General features: G+C 33.3%; 1 protein-coding gene across 1 annotated transcript; it reads right to left on the bottom strand.

Moving 5' to 3' along the window:
- Positions 1–257: 257 nt before the first annotated feature.
- Positions 258–1,756, bottom strand: LOC120082422 (uncharacterized). Its single transcript, XM_039037580.2, has 3 exons — positions 1,539–1,756; positions 1,310–1,391; positions 258–1,209 (listed from the first exon to the last, which is right to left on the bottom strand). The coding sequence occupies exons 1-3, from the start codon at positions 1,551–1,553 to the stop codon at positions 455–457; spliced, it is 852 nt and encodes a 283-aa protein (XP_038893508.2). The 5' UTR covers positions 1,554–1,756; the 3' UTR covers positions 258–454.
- Between the last annotated feature and the right edge of the window lie 15,480 nt (positions 1,757–17,236).

Below are 17,236 nucleotides of genomic sequence, written 5' to 3'. Positions count from 1 at the left end.
TTTTATTTTTGTTTTTTTAAAATTAAGTCTATTTCCTCTTATTTTTGCATATTTATTAAGTACAATAGTTGAATTCTTAACCAGATTAAAAAACAAAACCAAATTTGAAAAGCTACTCTTTTTTTTTTTTTTTTTTAAATTTTGTATTGATTTTTTAAATTATGAGTAAAAAGTAGATAATTAAGAAAGAAAGTTGGAGGTGAAAGTAATATTTATAGACTTAATTTTTTAAAAAAAAATAAAAAAATGGACCTAAATGAGGTTTAAATGATTTATTGCAAATAAAATTAAATGGGATTACACGTCCAACATTTATATTTTGACATCATGCAAGAACTTAGATTATTATACAAACTAATAAGGAACATTATTAACATAAGAACTGTCTTCACCTTTCCTTATTATCATGACCCATGAGCATTAATGACCACCAATCAGAAAGGGCCACGTGTTCTCACATAACAATACACCCAGATGCATTTTCTTCATTAAGATATTCACAGTGGGTAACGTAACAAGGCCTCCCTCCACCGTAACTATCATAAATGGGCCTTCCAGAAGCACACCCATCGCAACATGGGCCGGGCCCACCAAACCCACTGTAACATGGGCCCCCACCCCGCCCTTCATAGCACTGCCTACAGCACACCCCAATCGGGTAACCCGGCGGGTAACCCGGAACCGGCACGCACATGTTTACCGGATACGGCTCCGGTTGAACCGGCGCCGGTACCACTACCGGCGGAGGATCGACTTTCTTTGGAGGCGGAGGGTCTGCCTTTGGGGGTGGAGGGTCGGCGGCCTTTTTCGGCGGCGGAGGGTCGGCGGCCTTTTGAGGAGGAGGAGGGTCGGCTTTTTTGGGAGGAGGAGGATCGGCCTTGGGTGGCGGTGGGTCAGCCTTTTTGGGGGGTGGAGGATCGGCTTTTTTGGGAGGCGGAGGATCGACCTTTTGAGGTGGTGGGGGATCGGCTTTTTTAGGAGGTGGAGGATCGGCTTTTTTGGGCGGCGGCGGATCGGGCTTTTTGGGCGGCGGAGGATCGGCGGGCTTTGACGGAGGAGGCTTGGGAGTTTCAGGCTCTTTGATTTCAATGCTTTTAATAACTCCACACCCTTTACAACAAATTTTATCTCTAAGCTTCTCAGGATTACAACAAACCACTTTGATAATCACAACGTTTTGTTTTTCATCATAAATCTGGTCTCGAATTTCTCTTGTTCAGAAAAGAAAAAAAGTAAAATAAAATAAAACTCAGTGGGAACTATTCCATTTCAGAAAAATCACAAAAAAGAAAATTGAAAGAAGACTTACGAGGGAATTTGCAGAGAACTTTCTTGACTTTCTTGTAGCAACGATGACACTGTAAGTCCACTTTAAGCATCATGACCACAACCTTTTGTAGAAACAGATAAAACAGAGACATGAAACTCAAAGATCAAACACGAATATCAGAAGAGAAAATGAAAAGGGTATAATCAGAATGAGAAAAGAAAGAGGAATGTGAAGTTGTTGTATGAGAAGAAGAGAGAGGAAAGACGACCTTGGTGTCCGCCATGGATGAGTTGCTCTGTTTGGGAAAAATGTCGGCTGTACAGAAAAGAAGAGAGAAAAAAAGGGGAGAATGAAAAAGAAGGGCAATGAATTAGACCCAAATGGCATCTGATGGTAGTTAGAAGAAAGAGTGAGATCCAAACACGTAACCATCATTAAAATTGTCGTTATTTAGAGATGACATTTCGATTGGGAATTGGGATTTGTGAATTTCTTTTCGAATTTTGGGTTTTTAATTAAAATAAACCACTAAATCCCCGGGCATCGTGCTAAACTATACGTAATTCTATATCTAAGTTAGTATACAGAGTGTTTAGTTTGATTAAACTAATTAAATATAAGATACTTTTGAGAGAATAGGAACAAAATTATTTATCAATATAGTTGTCGAGTTTAAAAGATTTTGATCAATAAACACGATTCAATTTGTTCTTTTTTAGTGAAATTGAGTAAGTTCGACTAGGCCAACCTATGGCACAATGTCACATTTTCTCAATTTGAGATGTTCCAACTCTTGGAATTTTCTTGTGCTTCCCTTGATAACTCCAAACAAACATGTTAACATTCTAAACTTTAGGATAATAAAATTCTAGAAAAGTGATCACCACGCATGACTCCATTCCAGGTTCTTTGTTATAAACTCATTTAAGATGGTTTAAATGTTGTTTAATATGAAATAATATAAATATCTTAACGTGTTTAAAAGGTGTAAAATATTTACTCATTACTTAATTCTTAAATTTTTTTCAAAACTATTTATTAAGGGTGTTCAAAAAACCTAATGACCAGAAAAAATTGATCAACCAAACTCAATCCGTGCGGTTTGGTTTGGGTTGGATTGGGTTCAAATAAATGAAAATTGTATGAATTGGGTTGATTCATGAGCCCACCTAATACCAAATCAACCAAAACCAATCCGAATTTATTATTAACTTTAATATATATATATATATATATATATTATTACTTCTAACACAATTATTTATATATATATATATTGATTTAATTTTATTTAATTCCAATATTTTTTGAATAATTGATTCATCAACAACTCTTAAAAGTAGTTTCTTTGCACTTTAAAAAGAAAATTTTCACTTTATAAATTAAAATTGAGTAGTTAATCTTAATTTAGTATATGAAAATAATTAAATTTTAAATAAATGACCCGATTAACACGAACCAACCCAACCCAACCCAAATATTTCATGGTTGGGTTGGGTTGGGTTTATTTTTTAATAAGGATTATTTTGGTTAAAGAAATTTACACCCGAACAATTGAGTTAGGTGTAAAAAGTCTTTCAATCCAACCCAACCCAACCCAACCCAACCCAATCCAATCCAATCCATAAATACCCCTATTTATGAATGTCAGCATTTTATTAATTTTTCTTTATCAATATTTCTAAAAAATTGAGATATCGACAATTTTATCGAGATTAATGATTTGAAATTTGCATACATCACATACATGTGCTCTCCAACCTTGAACTTCGATTTGCCCCCCACACACCTTACCATCCGTTTCTATCACATCTAACTCATTATTAACCGATTACCAACCAACAATAAAAGAACTTGTAACTTAAGCAACTTTAAAACCCTATCTTCTTCTCATATTTCACTACTTTTTTTTTTTTTTTTTTTTTTTTTACGATGTTCTATGATTCGGGTTTTGATTCCATTTGTTATAAGAATAAAAAGGGCTTTAAAGTTGGACGGTTGTTTGGATCGTAAATTTTATATAATTTATATAAAAGTTAGTATGATCACTTGAGATGTAAGTTTCTTATACGACGGATTGAATTAATTAATTATTCATGAACTTTTTGAAATACTTTGAATTGTCTCTACTACTTCTTGTACCTTAAAAGTTTTCTAATGAACTTTAACTTTTATTTCCGAGAAATATTTAGATCCATCATCTTCGGTTAAATTCATCTTTTGTATATTTAATCTAATTGTCTAATCATAAGTTGTCATGTAACAAATTCTTTTTATGCTTTTTTATTATTTATTATATTTTGAGATGAATAAATTTATATGAATTGTCAAAACGAGCATAGCTCAACTTTAATATATGGGTTATGTATGTGGATTAATAATTTATCACATTGGTTTATTTTATTAGATTGGGTCATATTATGTGATCTTCTAGATTCCTAATTGAATATGGACTTAATGAATAAAAACTCATTCCTAGTTAATTAGGGTTTAATGAGAATTCTAATTGAACCAATAATGGTCTCAAATATACCAAAATAATTAGCACTCAATCTTTTTCTTTAATCCCGAGAGATCTCACTAAGGGCATTCGGAGTTTTAGTTGAGGAAGACAATAACGCCTTATAATTGTCATCAATGTTGTAATGGAATCTAGTATGTTATTCTTAACAATTTAGCATGAATGATCCTAGAGTTATATCTATTTAATATAGATTTAAAGTAATTATGCTAACAAGTGGTGTCAGAGCATGAATTTCATGTTGGATTGTTGGTTTTTTTTCCATTGTGCATGAGATTCAATCCTTAATTTTGTTAAAATTGATCAAAGATTAACAAAAAAACTTGTCGGCGGCGGTTTCATCGTTTTCGATTGTATGTATTGCCCTTCTTTGGGTTCTTACCATCAAAACTCACGCCTGCCATTGGAAAGTTTTGTTAATACTTAATTGATGAATATGTGTTTTTAAAACTCAATTGTGATCAATAATCTTGGAAATCGGTGGATTTTTTTTAAATATTAAAAAAATGATTAAATTCAGTGAGTTTATTCTTTAATAGTTTGATAATATTGAATTTGTCAATTATTTGGATTAATTACCGATTGAATTTCTTACCTGCATTTCTAAGTTTTCTTGATTAATAATTTGGTGAAATTCTTGGCAATGGTTCTTAGTTCTTGATTGATAAATTTGTGAATTTAAATCTAAATTTTGATTAATAATTCAAGTTTAAATTAATCATTTGTGGATTTTAGTTTAAATTTTCTTAATCATGTCGTGGATTTGAGTTTAAATTAGATTAATCATGTTATGGATTCAATTTTAATTGATCATATTATGGATTCAAGATTAATTGATCATGTTGTGAATTAAATTTAAATTTGATTGATATTTTAGTGAATTTAAATTTAAATTTGATTAATAATGTGGTAAATTTAAATTTAAATTCGATTGACATTTTGGTGCACTTAAATTTAAATTTTCACATGTTTATGTTGCTTTAATTGTATTATGTGTATGCAATTATTGGGTAAATTTTGGTGAAGGCTATATGGGATTCTTCTTCCATTATTTTTGTATAATAATATTATTATATTATTGTGTCTTATATTTTGGATTGAATTGATCAAAATAATATGTTACCAAAGTAGCCTCTGATATTTAAATTAATTTAATTATAAAATATAATATGGGCATATTCATGAATTTATACGGATAATTATCAACCCAAAGAAAGATAATTATTTTGCCAAAATATGGGTATGCATATGGTAATGAGTATGTGACAATTATAAGGATTGCTCATGAAAAATAGTTGGTCCAAAAAAAGGCTATTTTTTGACAGAGTTTATTGTCAAAACTTTAATTGCTACATCGAGAGTACCATTTACAGTTTGTGTTTTTGTCCAAAAGCTGGACATCAATGTTGTGTTAGGTATCTAATTAAAAGGGGTCCACCAAATATATGAAATCATTTTGTTATTTTATAATTGTGAGTATGTTTTGTTGTTTATTGGTTCAATTGGTCTTACTCGAATATCTAGAAATCTGAGTTCAATCCCTAAGTTGAATGTATTGAACTTTAAGATTTGAAAAAATGCCTAGAGATACTTCTCGAGTCTATGGATTTGGACTTTACATTAAGGACCGATAAACTTACTTCTACTGAGGAACAACCGAATACAGCTAATATAGAGAAGTGGGAACAGTCAAATTGCATGTGTCTGATGATTATTAAGTACTTCATTCCAAAGTCTTTTTGGGGCTCTATCACGGAAAGTAAAAATGCCAATAAGTTCCTTGCTCAAATTAAGAAATATTTTACTAAAATGAAAAAATGGAAGCAAATAGTCTTGTGACTTCTCTAACTTCCATGAGATATAAGGGCAATGGGAACATAAGGGAGTATATTATGGAAATGTCTAATCTCGTAGATAAATTAAAGACACTTGATATCGAAATAAATTTTTCTCGTACATCTGGTACTTATCTCTCTTCCTGCATAATTCACTCAGTTTAAGATAAGTTATAATACTCAAAAGGATAATGGAGTATTAATGAGCTTATCTCACAATGTGTGCAAGAAAATGATAGAATTAAGTGAAAAAGCACAGAAAGTGCTCATTTGGCAATTAACTCTCGTGATAAGAAGAAAAGGAAATCTACAGGTGGTGCAGAATGGACATCTAGCTGAATAAGAGCAAGAAACAGGTTATTGAAAATCCTTGTTTTTCTGCAAAAAGAAAGGTCACTTCAAGAAAGATCGTCTCAAGTATGCCAAGTGGCGTGTAAAGAAGGATTCTTCATACTTTGATTTGTTTTGAAGTTAATTTAGCTTTTGTACTAACAGATACTTAGTGGGTAGATTCTGGTACTACTACTTATATAAGTATATCAATACAGGGTTGCTTGTGGAGCCAGCTGCCAAGTGATGTTGAAATATTCATCTATGTGGGTGACGACAAAGCAGTTCCAATTGAAGCTATTGGAAATTTTAGATTACATTTAAAAACTGGTTGTTATTTGGATTTGAATGAGACTTTTGTTGTACTATTTAGATGGAATTTAGTTTCTAATTCTAGTTTGGACAAATTTGGTTTTTCTTATTCTTTAGAAAATAATAAAGTTAGTCATTTTCAAGATTCCAAACTTATTGGTACCAGTACTTTAATTGATAATCTATATATGCTTCATTTAACAAGATCCGTTATCTAATTTATGTGGTACAAAGCATAAATTAAATGAAAATTCTGCTATGTTATGGCACAAGCGTTTAGGTCACATCTTTAAACAGAGAATTCAAAGACACGTGTCAGATGAAATCCTTGATTCCCTTGATTTAAGTAACTTTGACGTTTGTGTGGAATTTATTAAAGGAAAATAGAAAAACATATTAAAATTAGGTGCCAACAGATGCTCAGACATCTTAGAACTAATACGTATATATATTTGTTGTTAATTCCCTACGACTTCTTGGAATGGACAACAATATTTTATTACGTTCATAGACGACTATTCAAGATATGAGTACCTATATTTAATTCATGAGAAGTCTCAATCTTTGGACGTTTTCAAATCTTTTAAAGCTAGAGTTGAACTTCAACTTGGAAAGAAAACTAAGGTTGTCAAATCTGACTGTGGTGGTAAAATATTACGATAGATATGATGGGTCAAGTGAGCAATGTCTAAGGCCCTTTGCCAAATACCAAGAGAAGTATGGAATCGTCCTGCAATACACTATGTCGGGGCAAATCCAGCATGAATGGTGTAGCGGAAGGGCGAAATAGAATATTTAAGGATAAGGTAAGAAGTATGATTAGTCATTCTTCTCTATCAGAATCGCTCTGGGGTGAGGCATTATAAAAACATATGTCCTTAATTGAGTATCTTGTAAAGCAATAGCTAAAACCCCTTATGAGTTGTGAATAGGAAAGAAGTCTAATATTAGACATTTTTATATCTGGGGTTGTCCAGTTGAGGCTAGGGCTGCTAGGCTCTACAGGCTTAACGAAAAAAAATTGGACTAAAAAACTATTAACTGCTATTTTGTTGGGTATTTTAAGCGCTCCCTCGGGGTTCAAGTTTTATAATCCCACTTCTAGATAATTGTTTGAGATAGGAAATGCTAGATTCATTGAGGATGTTGAGTTTGGGGGAAAGATAACATAAGAAAAGTTGTGTTTGAAGAGGAATTAGTTTCTTTTCCTAATGTGGTTATAAATGATGTTCAGGCTCTAATTCTTGACTTCACTAATGAACCAATAATGGAACAAGATAACATTGAAGTCCCAGTTGTTGAACCTGAAGTTCAAACTCAACAACTCCAAGAAGTGCCACTAAGGAGATCCACTACAGAAAGAAGAAGTGCAATTCCACATGACTATATTATATTTCTTCAAGAATATTAGGATGACATGGGCGTAATGGAAGATGGTCCAATCAACTTCCAACAAGCTCTACAAAGTTCTAACTCTCAAAAGTGGATAAATGTTATTGAAGAAGAAATAAAATCCATGAAAGACAATGACGTTAGGGAACTTTTCGAATTGCCATTAGGAGTGAAACCCATAGGTTGTAAATAGATATTTAAAATCAAAAGAGACTCGCACGACAATATTGAAAAATATAAGCCTCATCTTATTGCAAAGGGTTTTACTTAAAAGGAAGATATTTATTACAAAGAAACTTTCTCTCTAGTTTCATCGAAATACTCTTTTAGGGTAATCATGGTACTGATAGCTCACTTTGATTTAGATCTACACCAAATAGATGTAAAAACTGTGTTTCTCAATGGGAACATTGATGAGATAATTTATATGGTGCAACAAGAAAACTTTTTGTCAGGTAATTCAAAGTTTATGGTATGCAGATTGAAGAAATTCATCTATAGTGTCAAGCAAGCCTCTCGTCAATGGTATAAAAAGTTCCATAATTACACCCTTTTATTTTGAGGTGAATATAGTGGAAGATTGTGTATATCATAAGTTCAGTGGGAGTAAATCAATCTTTCTAGTATTATATGTCGATGACATACTCATAGCAAGTAATGATATAGGTTTATTGCATGACACTAAGAGATTTCTCAAAAAGAATTTTGAGATGAAAGATCTTAGTGATGCTTCTTTTGTATTAGGAATTGAAATACTGAGAGATCGTTCTCAAGGTATTTTGAGATTTTCACAAAAGAACTATAATAAAAATATTTTAAGTAGATGTGGCATGAAAGATAGTGCACCAGGAGATACCCCGATTGCTAAAGGTGAACCCTAAAACTGTATTCGAGACTAAGGAGATGCAGAAGGTTCCCTATGCATCAGCTGTTGGGAGTCTAATGTACACTCAAGTATGTACGCGTCTAGATATTGCGTTCATAGTTGAAATATTAGGCAGATATTTGAGCAACTCGATAATGGATCATTGGAAAGCAGCCAAACAGGTTATGAGGTGTTTACAGAGAATAAAAGATTATATGCTCACTTATTGAGATCAGAAGTTCTGGAGATCATTGTGTATTCTAATTCCAATTATGCTAGATGCCAAGACACTTTGCAATCCACTTAAGGTTATATGTTCATGTTGGATGGAGGAGTTGTATCTTGGAAAAGTGTTAAACAAACACTTATGACTTCTTCTACCACGATTGAGAAGTTTATAGCATGTTATAAGGTGTCCAATCATGAAATATGGTTGTGAAATTTTGTCACTGGGCTGCGAATAGTGGTTGGCGTAGAAAGACCACTAAAATTATTTTGTGACAATAAGTCGTCGGTAGCGATGTATTCCAACAATAACAGAAGCAACACGAAGTCAAAACATGTAGATGTAAGTTTCTGATTGTTAAAAAAAGAGTTCATAATGGTCAAATTTCGATAGAACACATAGGAACAAACTCTATAATGGTAGATCCATTGACTAAAGGTTTACCACGTAGAGTTTTTTATGAGCATGTTACTCACATGGGTATTAGCCACTTTTCTGGTTTCATGATTTAGTGGGAGTTTGTTATTGAGAATGTTCTTTGACCTTATTTTTTTATTTTATATGTCTAAAGTTGATGGTTTATGTCATATTATATAAACTTGTTTATCATGCATGGTTTAGCATAGAGTTTTAAGAATGATCTCACTAAGGAATTTGGACCAGATGGAAGTAAGCATGATTCTAGATCACTTTGCATGTAGTTTCCATGTTATCCATCCCTACTTGATTTATGTCATTGAATGTATTAGAATTGGTGATCAAGGAAGATTTAGTTACAAGAATAGTGACAAAAGCCACCTTAATTCCGTGCTAATATAGGAGATGGAGCAGATTGAACTAAAGGAGAATTCTATTATTGAAATAACCTGTTTATGCACGCTCAAGGTTTATGTAATTTAATTATATCAGGTACATAGACATAGCCCAAATGGGAGATTGTTACACATATTTAAATAATAATATATTTAATTAAAGTATGAGCTATGTATGTGGATTAATAATTTATCACAATGGGTTATTTTATTAGATTGAGTCATATTATGTGATCTAATTAATTAAGACCCTAGGAATAGTGTATGAATTTAATGAGTAGAAACACATTCATAGTTAATTAGTGTTTAATGGAAACCTTAATTGAATTAGTATATAAAGAGATCTTAGGGCTATAGTTTTCAATATATCAGAACAATAAGCACTCAGTCTTTCTTGAATCTCATCTAGAGAGAGATCTCACTAAGGACATTCGGAGTTTTGGTTGAGGAAGATAATAGTCATCTTATAATTGCCGTCAATTTGCAATGGAATCTGGTATGTCATTCTTGAAAATTTAGCACGAATAATCCTAGGATTATATCTATTCAATATAAATTTAAAGTGATTGTGGTAACATTAGTTTCTCATATTTTAAATACTAAATATAAGTTATTCTGATTCTTGTTTGCTAAAATATAAACATAACACTTACAAATTCGAACACATTGTGAAAAGTAGTCCATGAGCTATATAAATTTAAATTATTTAAATTCATGCATAATAATTTTTTTATTTTGTTTTTTTTTTTCTAAAATTCAATAAACACCAGCTCTTGAGATAGTAATTAGTATAGCTATCATCTAAAATATGGTTGAATTGGATATTAAATTTTAGGGCAAATTGCATAAACCATCCCTGAAGTATGATGGTAGTTGCAATTGTACTCTCCAACTTTCTGTTATAATAATTGAGCCATCAAATTTATAAAAGCGCTAAACTTGAATACTCAAACTTAGAAAAGTTGTAGAAATTGGACTTCCAAATGATTAAAAATTGAACATTCAAACTTGTATAATTGTTATAACTTCTACAATTATGTAAATTTGATGGTCAAATTTAATAAATTTAGGGATTCGATTTTTACCATTGAAAATATGAGAACAATTATCATTATACTTTAGGATTGGTTTTTACAATTTGTCATAAATTTTATAAATTATGGAGTACAAATAAAGTAAAAGTATGAAACATTAAATTCTTACAACTTCATTTATTGCACAATGTAATTCAAGCCTTGCTATCCTAAATTTATTTATTTTTTAATGAAAAAAGGAAAAAAAAAGTCAAAGATAAGTCGAATTGATGGTATTAAATAATGTGAAGAAGAAGTAGAAAAGAATAATGAAGGATGGCCCACGTAGTACCAGATTGAAAGCGCACACGTTCCTTCCACTCTAATAATTTCAACACTTATTTCGACTTTTTCACATCATCAATTTCCCAAAAAAAAAAAAAAAAAAAGGAAAAAAAGAAAAAAAGCCCTAGTCCCCTTTTTTTTAATGTTTAAGAAAAATAGTTCAAAAATATTCTTACGGCTAGTGTTGGATAAGAAATTTTTACGTATAAAAAACCATTTTTAGATCTTATATTTAAAAAATATCTTTAAATTTGAATTTTTTCAAGAAAGGTTTTTAATATTATTTTTGGACAAATTTACCCTTTTTATTATTTTTATACCCCATTTATATATATATTTCCCTATTTTTAAAACTCTCTTAATGATGGAGAGAGAAACTCTGCATTTATTATGGAGAGAGAAGATTCATTTCATATGATTTTTTTTTCATGTTTTCAAATGGAAAGAGAAAATGCATTTATTTGTTAAGATTTTTTTCTTTATTTAATTTAATTGGAGAGAGAAAATATTGCTCGACAGGTTTTCCAAAGAAATTCAATTCGCTGAATTTGAACTTTGCATTTATATTGATTTGTGGTATATAAAGGTATAATCTCTAATATATTCCTTTGATTCTTTCTCTCAAACGTTACAATAAATTTAAAGTTTCCAAATCTTCTTGCAAGTTTAGTTTTGAAGTCTTTAGGAGCTAGAAGCCTTAGTCTTCCAAGCTTCGGTCTTTAGATCTTTAGGCTTGAGAGCTTTAGTCTTCAAAGCTTGAGAGCTTGAGAGCTTAAGAGCTTTGGTCTTTTGGGCTTGTGAACTTTGGAGCTTCAATCCTTTGGAGTTTGAGAACTTGAGAGCTTCAAACTTCAATTATGTAGAATTCAATCTTTAGAGTCTTCAATCTTTAGAGTCTTCAATCTCCCTCTTCTTCTGCCTCCCCTTTTCCCCCTAAAATGAAAGGGAAGGTCCTCTGAAGAAAATCTAAATAGAGATCTTTATGAGCAGCAGAAGTGAATCGTTCCAAATCCCATTCAGAATGAACACAACAATTATAGTCTTAAACGAAAACGAACAGATTATGCATAATTATAAATTACAGCATGCTACAAGAAAATAGTAAAGATACAAGGGATAAAGTATGCAAACCTTTGAAGAACTCTTCTTCAAGTATCCCTCGATTAGTTTTCAATGCATCCAAAACAGCACTCGAACGCAATGAACAGAATACCACCTCCACAAATGTCTAAATGAGCCTCGACCTAAATCGAATCCAACTCGATTCACGAACTGAACAGGAACACCACCACAAATATTACCTTGTTATTCTCGGTGTGAGAATTTAGGAGTTGTGTGCTCTATATGATCTTGGATTGAGAAAAGTAGGAGGTAGACGATTGAGTAAGTGGGAGATGAAAATTATCTATCCTATAGACGATATACTCGATCATTTAGAAAACGGAAGCTTATTGTATAGATTTTGCTACTCGATCGTGTAGCAACGATCAACGAGTAACTACCATATAGTCAACTCTTAGCTCGATCGTGTATGCTCTCAACGACTATCGCTTAGTAAAACACTTTTTACTTGATAGCTTTTTTCGTGAGATTTTTTCGAATTAAATCAACTTCTAATTTTGGAAAATAATTTTTCTTTTATCTCACGGTTACCATAAAACTTCCAATAACCTCCCACTCAAATCGGTTATTAGAGAAAAAAAATTAATTATCATATAATTAATATATTATAAATAAATATGATAACTAACTTATCATATTATATTTATAACCTATAATTTTAATATTTCATCTTATGAAACATATAAACCATAGTTCTTTTTCTATGTTATGGTATTTAATATAAATCATATTTATATTAATTCCTCCAATTAATATATCTAATACATCATATCAATTATATCACATATAATTGAATTTTCTCTTGTTAATTTGAACACTTCAAATCAACCCAAAATTTGATTCTCAACTTGAACCCATTGACCAAGGGGACCTCATGGACCTGTATCTTGAAGCTCTAACGGTAGGTGAATAACTGGCTAAACTCTTTAGTCACGAGATCCAACATTCGTTAACTGTTGGTCACTCTATAAAAACTGACAGATGCACTCTTCGCACTACAAATATATTTCTGTATCCATAAAACCAATCAACAGTGCGATAACCCTTCATAAATCGCTTGTAAGTATAGTTGGGCCAATTTACCGTTTTGCTCCTACAGTTACATCTAACTCCTCGTAAGTCTTACTATGACTGAGTCCTCTCTTCCAAAGAGAGGGTTTGACCACTATGTTTAAGACCCGGAATCAGCCCTTAAGGGAGCAATTTATCTACTTACCCCTGCTTCGGGGTAGGAGTGAATTCCGTCTTATGTAGCTGAGTTCCTAGCTTCCCAATCAGCCGAATCCGAAAAGGTAGGCTTGTAGAGTTGGCAATCTAGCCACTTTCACCCATACTAATCAAAGGACTGCCCTCATAAGCAAGAGTTCCCAACTCACTCACGATTAAGGTCATGTCACCTATGGTCATTTTAGTGAATTGTAAGTCTCAATTATCAACAACGTTATATAAAGAGACTAATCATCTTGTAGTCCAGTCTTATACAAAATCTTTGTATAGCACACCCCTGCCCGTATGTCTCCACATGAATGGTCGGGATCAGATAATTTGTAGCACTTTACAACATTTGTAATATCTACAAAACGGGTTATATCCGTAGTGTCACCAGGATAAGATATGCCTCCTCTATTCTTATACTACAGACCATTTAGGTTATTACTTAAGGCATGATCCACTTGTATGTCTCACATACATACTTAAGTTACATGAAATAACTACGAATCTTAGTTTATTGGATATGAGTAAATGCAAATAAAATAACATTTATTTTATTAATAACAATGTGTACAAAAAGTTTACAAACTACGAGACCACCGAGAGAATTAGGACACCAATCCCAACAATCTTTCACTTATTCTAATGCCTTGGGAGACTAATGTACAATACATAAAACAATACAATATACAATAAACTAGGGCATATTCTATACCCCAATATCATCTCCCACTTGCCCTAGACAAGGTGCCGCATGTCCCGCAGACCCAGACTCTCCAGATAACCCCCGAACACTTCAGTCGTGAGAGCCTTTGTAAACAAATCAACAACGTTGTGCTCTAACGCGATCTTTGTGACTATCACATCACCACAATGCACAATCTCTCTAATCAAATGATACTTCCGTTCAATATGCTTGCCTCTTCGGTGACTCCAAGGTTCCTTAGAATTTGCCACAACCCCGCTGTTATCACAATAGAGAGTGATCTGTAAAGACATATTTGGAACAACTTCCAAATTTGTAAGGAACTTCCTAAGCCAAACAATCTCTTTAGCAGTTTCACAAGTGGCTATATATTTGGCTTCCATAGTGGAGTCTGCAATGTATCCTTGCTTGATGCTTCGCCAAACTATAACCCTTCCCTTCAAAGTGAACACTGACCCTGATGTCGATTTTAGAGACTCTTTATTAGTTTAAAATTCAGAGTCTGTGTATCCTGTAAGGATCAAATCTTTATCTTCATAAACGAGCATATAGTCTCTCGTTCTTCAAAGATACTTGAGAATCGTTTTGACCGCCGTCTAGTGATCTAATCTTAGATTGGACTGATATCGATTGACAATCTCTACTGCATAGCAAATGTCAGGTCTAGTACATAACATTGTATACATTAGGCTTTCAATAGCCGAAACATAGGTAATTCGTCTCATTTCCTCAACATCTTGAGGTGTTTTAGGACACTGTTCCTTAGACAAAAATAATTCCATGCCTGAAGGGTAATAAACCCCTCTTCGAATTCTGCATGGAGTACCTGATCAACATCTTGTCAATGTACGATGCTTGAGACAAGGCTAACCTCTTGTTCTTATGATCCCGAATGATCTGGATCCCTATAACTGAAGGAACTCTTATTCAAGAGTACCTACCTCGAACAGTCACCCTTCAGACATGGAATTACTGTAACAAAGTTACTGTATATACATTCAAACATACTTTCATGATGCAAAAGGGATCAAGAAATCATACCAGATGAAGATTTCTTAAGTCTGAAGCCCAATCGTCTACCTCGAACAGTCACCACTCGAACAGAAGGAATCGGAGAAGACAAAACCATTTAGAGTCCTCAATATTCTTGGAGTGAGAATCCAAAGTGTGGACTTTGTTCGGATTTGGTAGAGGGGGGAGGAAGAGCGACCATATACAACGATCAAGGAAGTGGGAGAAGAGGTCGTCTATCACATAGACAGGATGCTTGATCGTTTAGTTGAAGTATACGATCGTGTAGTAAAAGTAAATTATCGTCTATACGATCGTGTAGGAAAAGGTAAACGATTGTCTAAACCATTGTGTAGGAAAAGGATGAGCGATCGTCCAATACGATCGCATAGGAAAAACTAAGCGATCGTCTATACGATCGTTTAGTAAATGCCGGGAGCTAAACGATCGCTTAATAAAAAGGTAAACAATTGTTTAGATAATAGCGTGCGACAGTGTAATTTGTATGCGATCACTTAACAATATCATATATGTAAACGATCGTGCAGTTCTATCGTATAGGCACTGATTTTCTAAACGATGACACTATCTTTTTCACAATACCCATGCACACCAAGATCAACATATCGTCTGCTATTTATAATGTACTTGTCCTTTATTTTAAACGAAGAGGCGCCTTCCCATTTCCTTTAAAACCGTCCAATTAATGTGATCTTATCATATTCATAACTTATAATTAATATCAAATATTAATTATAATATTTTTTCCTCTACTAGATATAAATCATATTTATATCCAATTTCCTCCAAATTAATGTATCTCATACATAAAGTTAATTATATCATATTTAATTAACTAGTTCAATTATATCATATATAATCGAACTCCCTCTTGTCAATTTGAACATTTCAAATTGACCCAAAAACCGACTCTCAACTTGAATCCAAGCTACTAAGGGGACCTTATGGAGCTATGGCTCGAAGCTCCAACAGTACATGAATAGCTGACTAAACTCTTTAGTCACGATATCCACCATCCGTTAACTGCCAGACATTCCACTAAAGACCGAAAATTGAACTCTTCTTTCCATAGATGTATTTGTATGTCCATTGGATATAACCAATCATCAGTACAATGACCCTTCACAGATGCTCGTATTTACAGCAGGCCAATTCACTGTTTTGCCCCTGTAACTACATCTTCCTCCTTAAGTACCACTGATCCCTCTAATGAACAATACAACATAGTTCTACTATGTGTGAACACCTCTCGGACCATGAGAAGGTGCGTGGCGCTACATCGTTCAAGCCCTGGAATCAGCCTTTAAGAGAGCTATCTATCTACTTGCCCCTACCTCGAGAAAGGAGTGAATTTCATCTTGTGTAGCTGAGTTCCCAGCTCCCAAATTAGACGAATCCCGAAAATGGTAGGTTTGAGTTGACGTTCTAGTCACTCACACCCACGCAAATCAAAAGACCGCCCTCAATGGCAGGAGTTCCCAACTCACTCAAGATTGAGGTCATGTTACTTATGATCATCCTAGTGAAGTGAAGTCTCAGTTATGAACGGTGTTATATAACGAGACGTTAACACTTCGTGGTCAGGTCTTATACAAAATCTTTGTATAGGACGCCCCCGCTCGCATGTCCCCTACACGAATGATCAGGATCAGATCATCTGTGACAAGTCACAACACTTGTGACCATTCCACAAAGCGGGCCGCATTCGTAGCTTACCAGGATAAGGTTTCCCTCCTATATCCATATATTACAGACCATTTTGGTTATCACTCAAGACATGATCACTTCTATGTCACCACATACATGCTTAAGTTACATACAGATAATCAGGGATCTTAAGTTTATTGGTTTGTGGTAAAATGAAAAAACATCTAAATGTGCAAAGTCAAGTAGTGAAGTAAATATCATTTATATTATACATCACAAGTGTTCGTACAAAGTTGTTTACAAACTACTGAACACGAGACTTTAGGGCACATACCCCAACAAGAACATACTGCGCCTCTCCCAAATCTTTCATTTGGAATTGGGCGGTTAGCCACGTTTTAATGTCAGTAAAAAAACCTACATCATTTCCAATGAGTTGGATATCATCCACGTACAACACCAAGAAAGCTACTGAGCTGTTGATGATTTTCTTGTAAACACAAGGCTCATCAACATTCTGATCAAAGCCAAATGATTTGATCGCACTATCAAATCTAATGTTCCACGATCTAGATGCTTGTTTTAGCCCATAAATG

Source organism: Benincasa hispida, chromosome 8, assembly GCF_027475165.1.
Source record: "Benincasa hispida cultivar pf3 chromosome 8, pf3_genome.v1.1, whole genome shotgun sequence".
Lineage (NCBI taxonomy): Eukaryota > Viridiplantae > Streptophyta > Magnoliopsida > Cucurbitales > Cucurbitaceae > Benincasa > Benincasa hispida.
The sequence above is the reverse complement of the archived record's forward strand: the minus strand, read 5'-3'. Positions and strand labels throughout refer to the sequence as shown.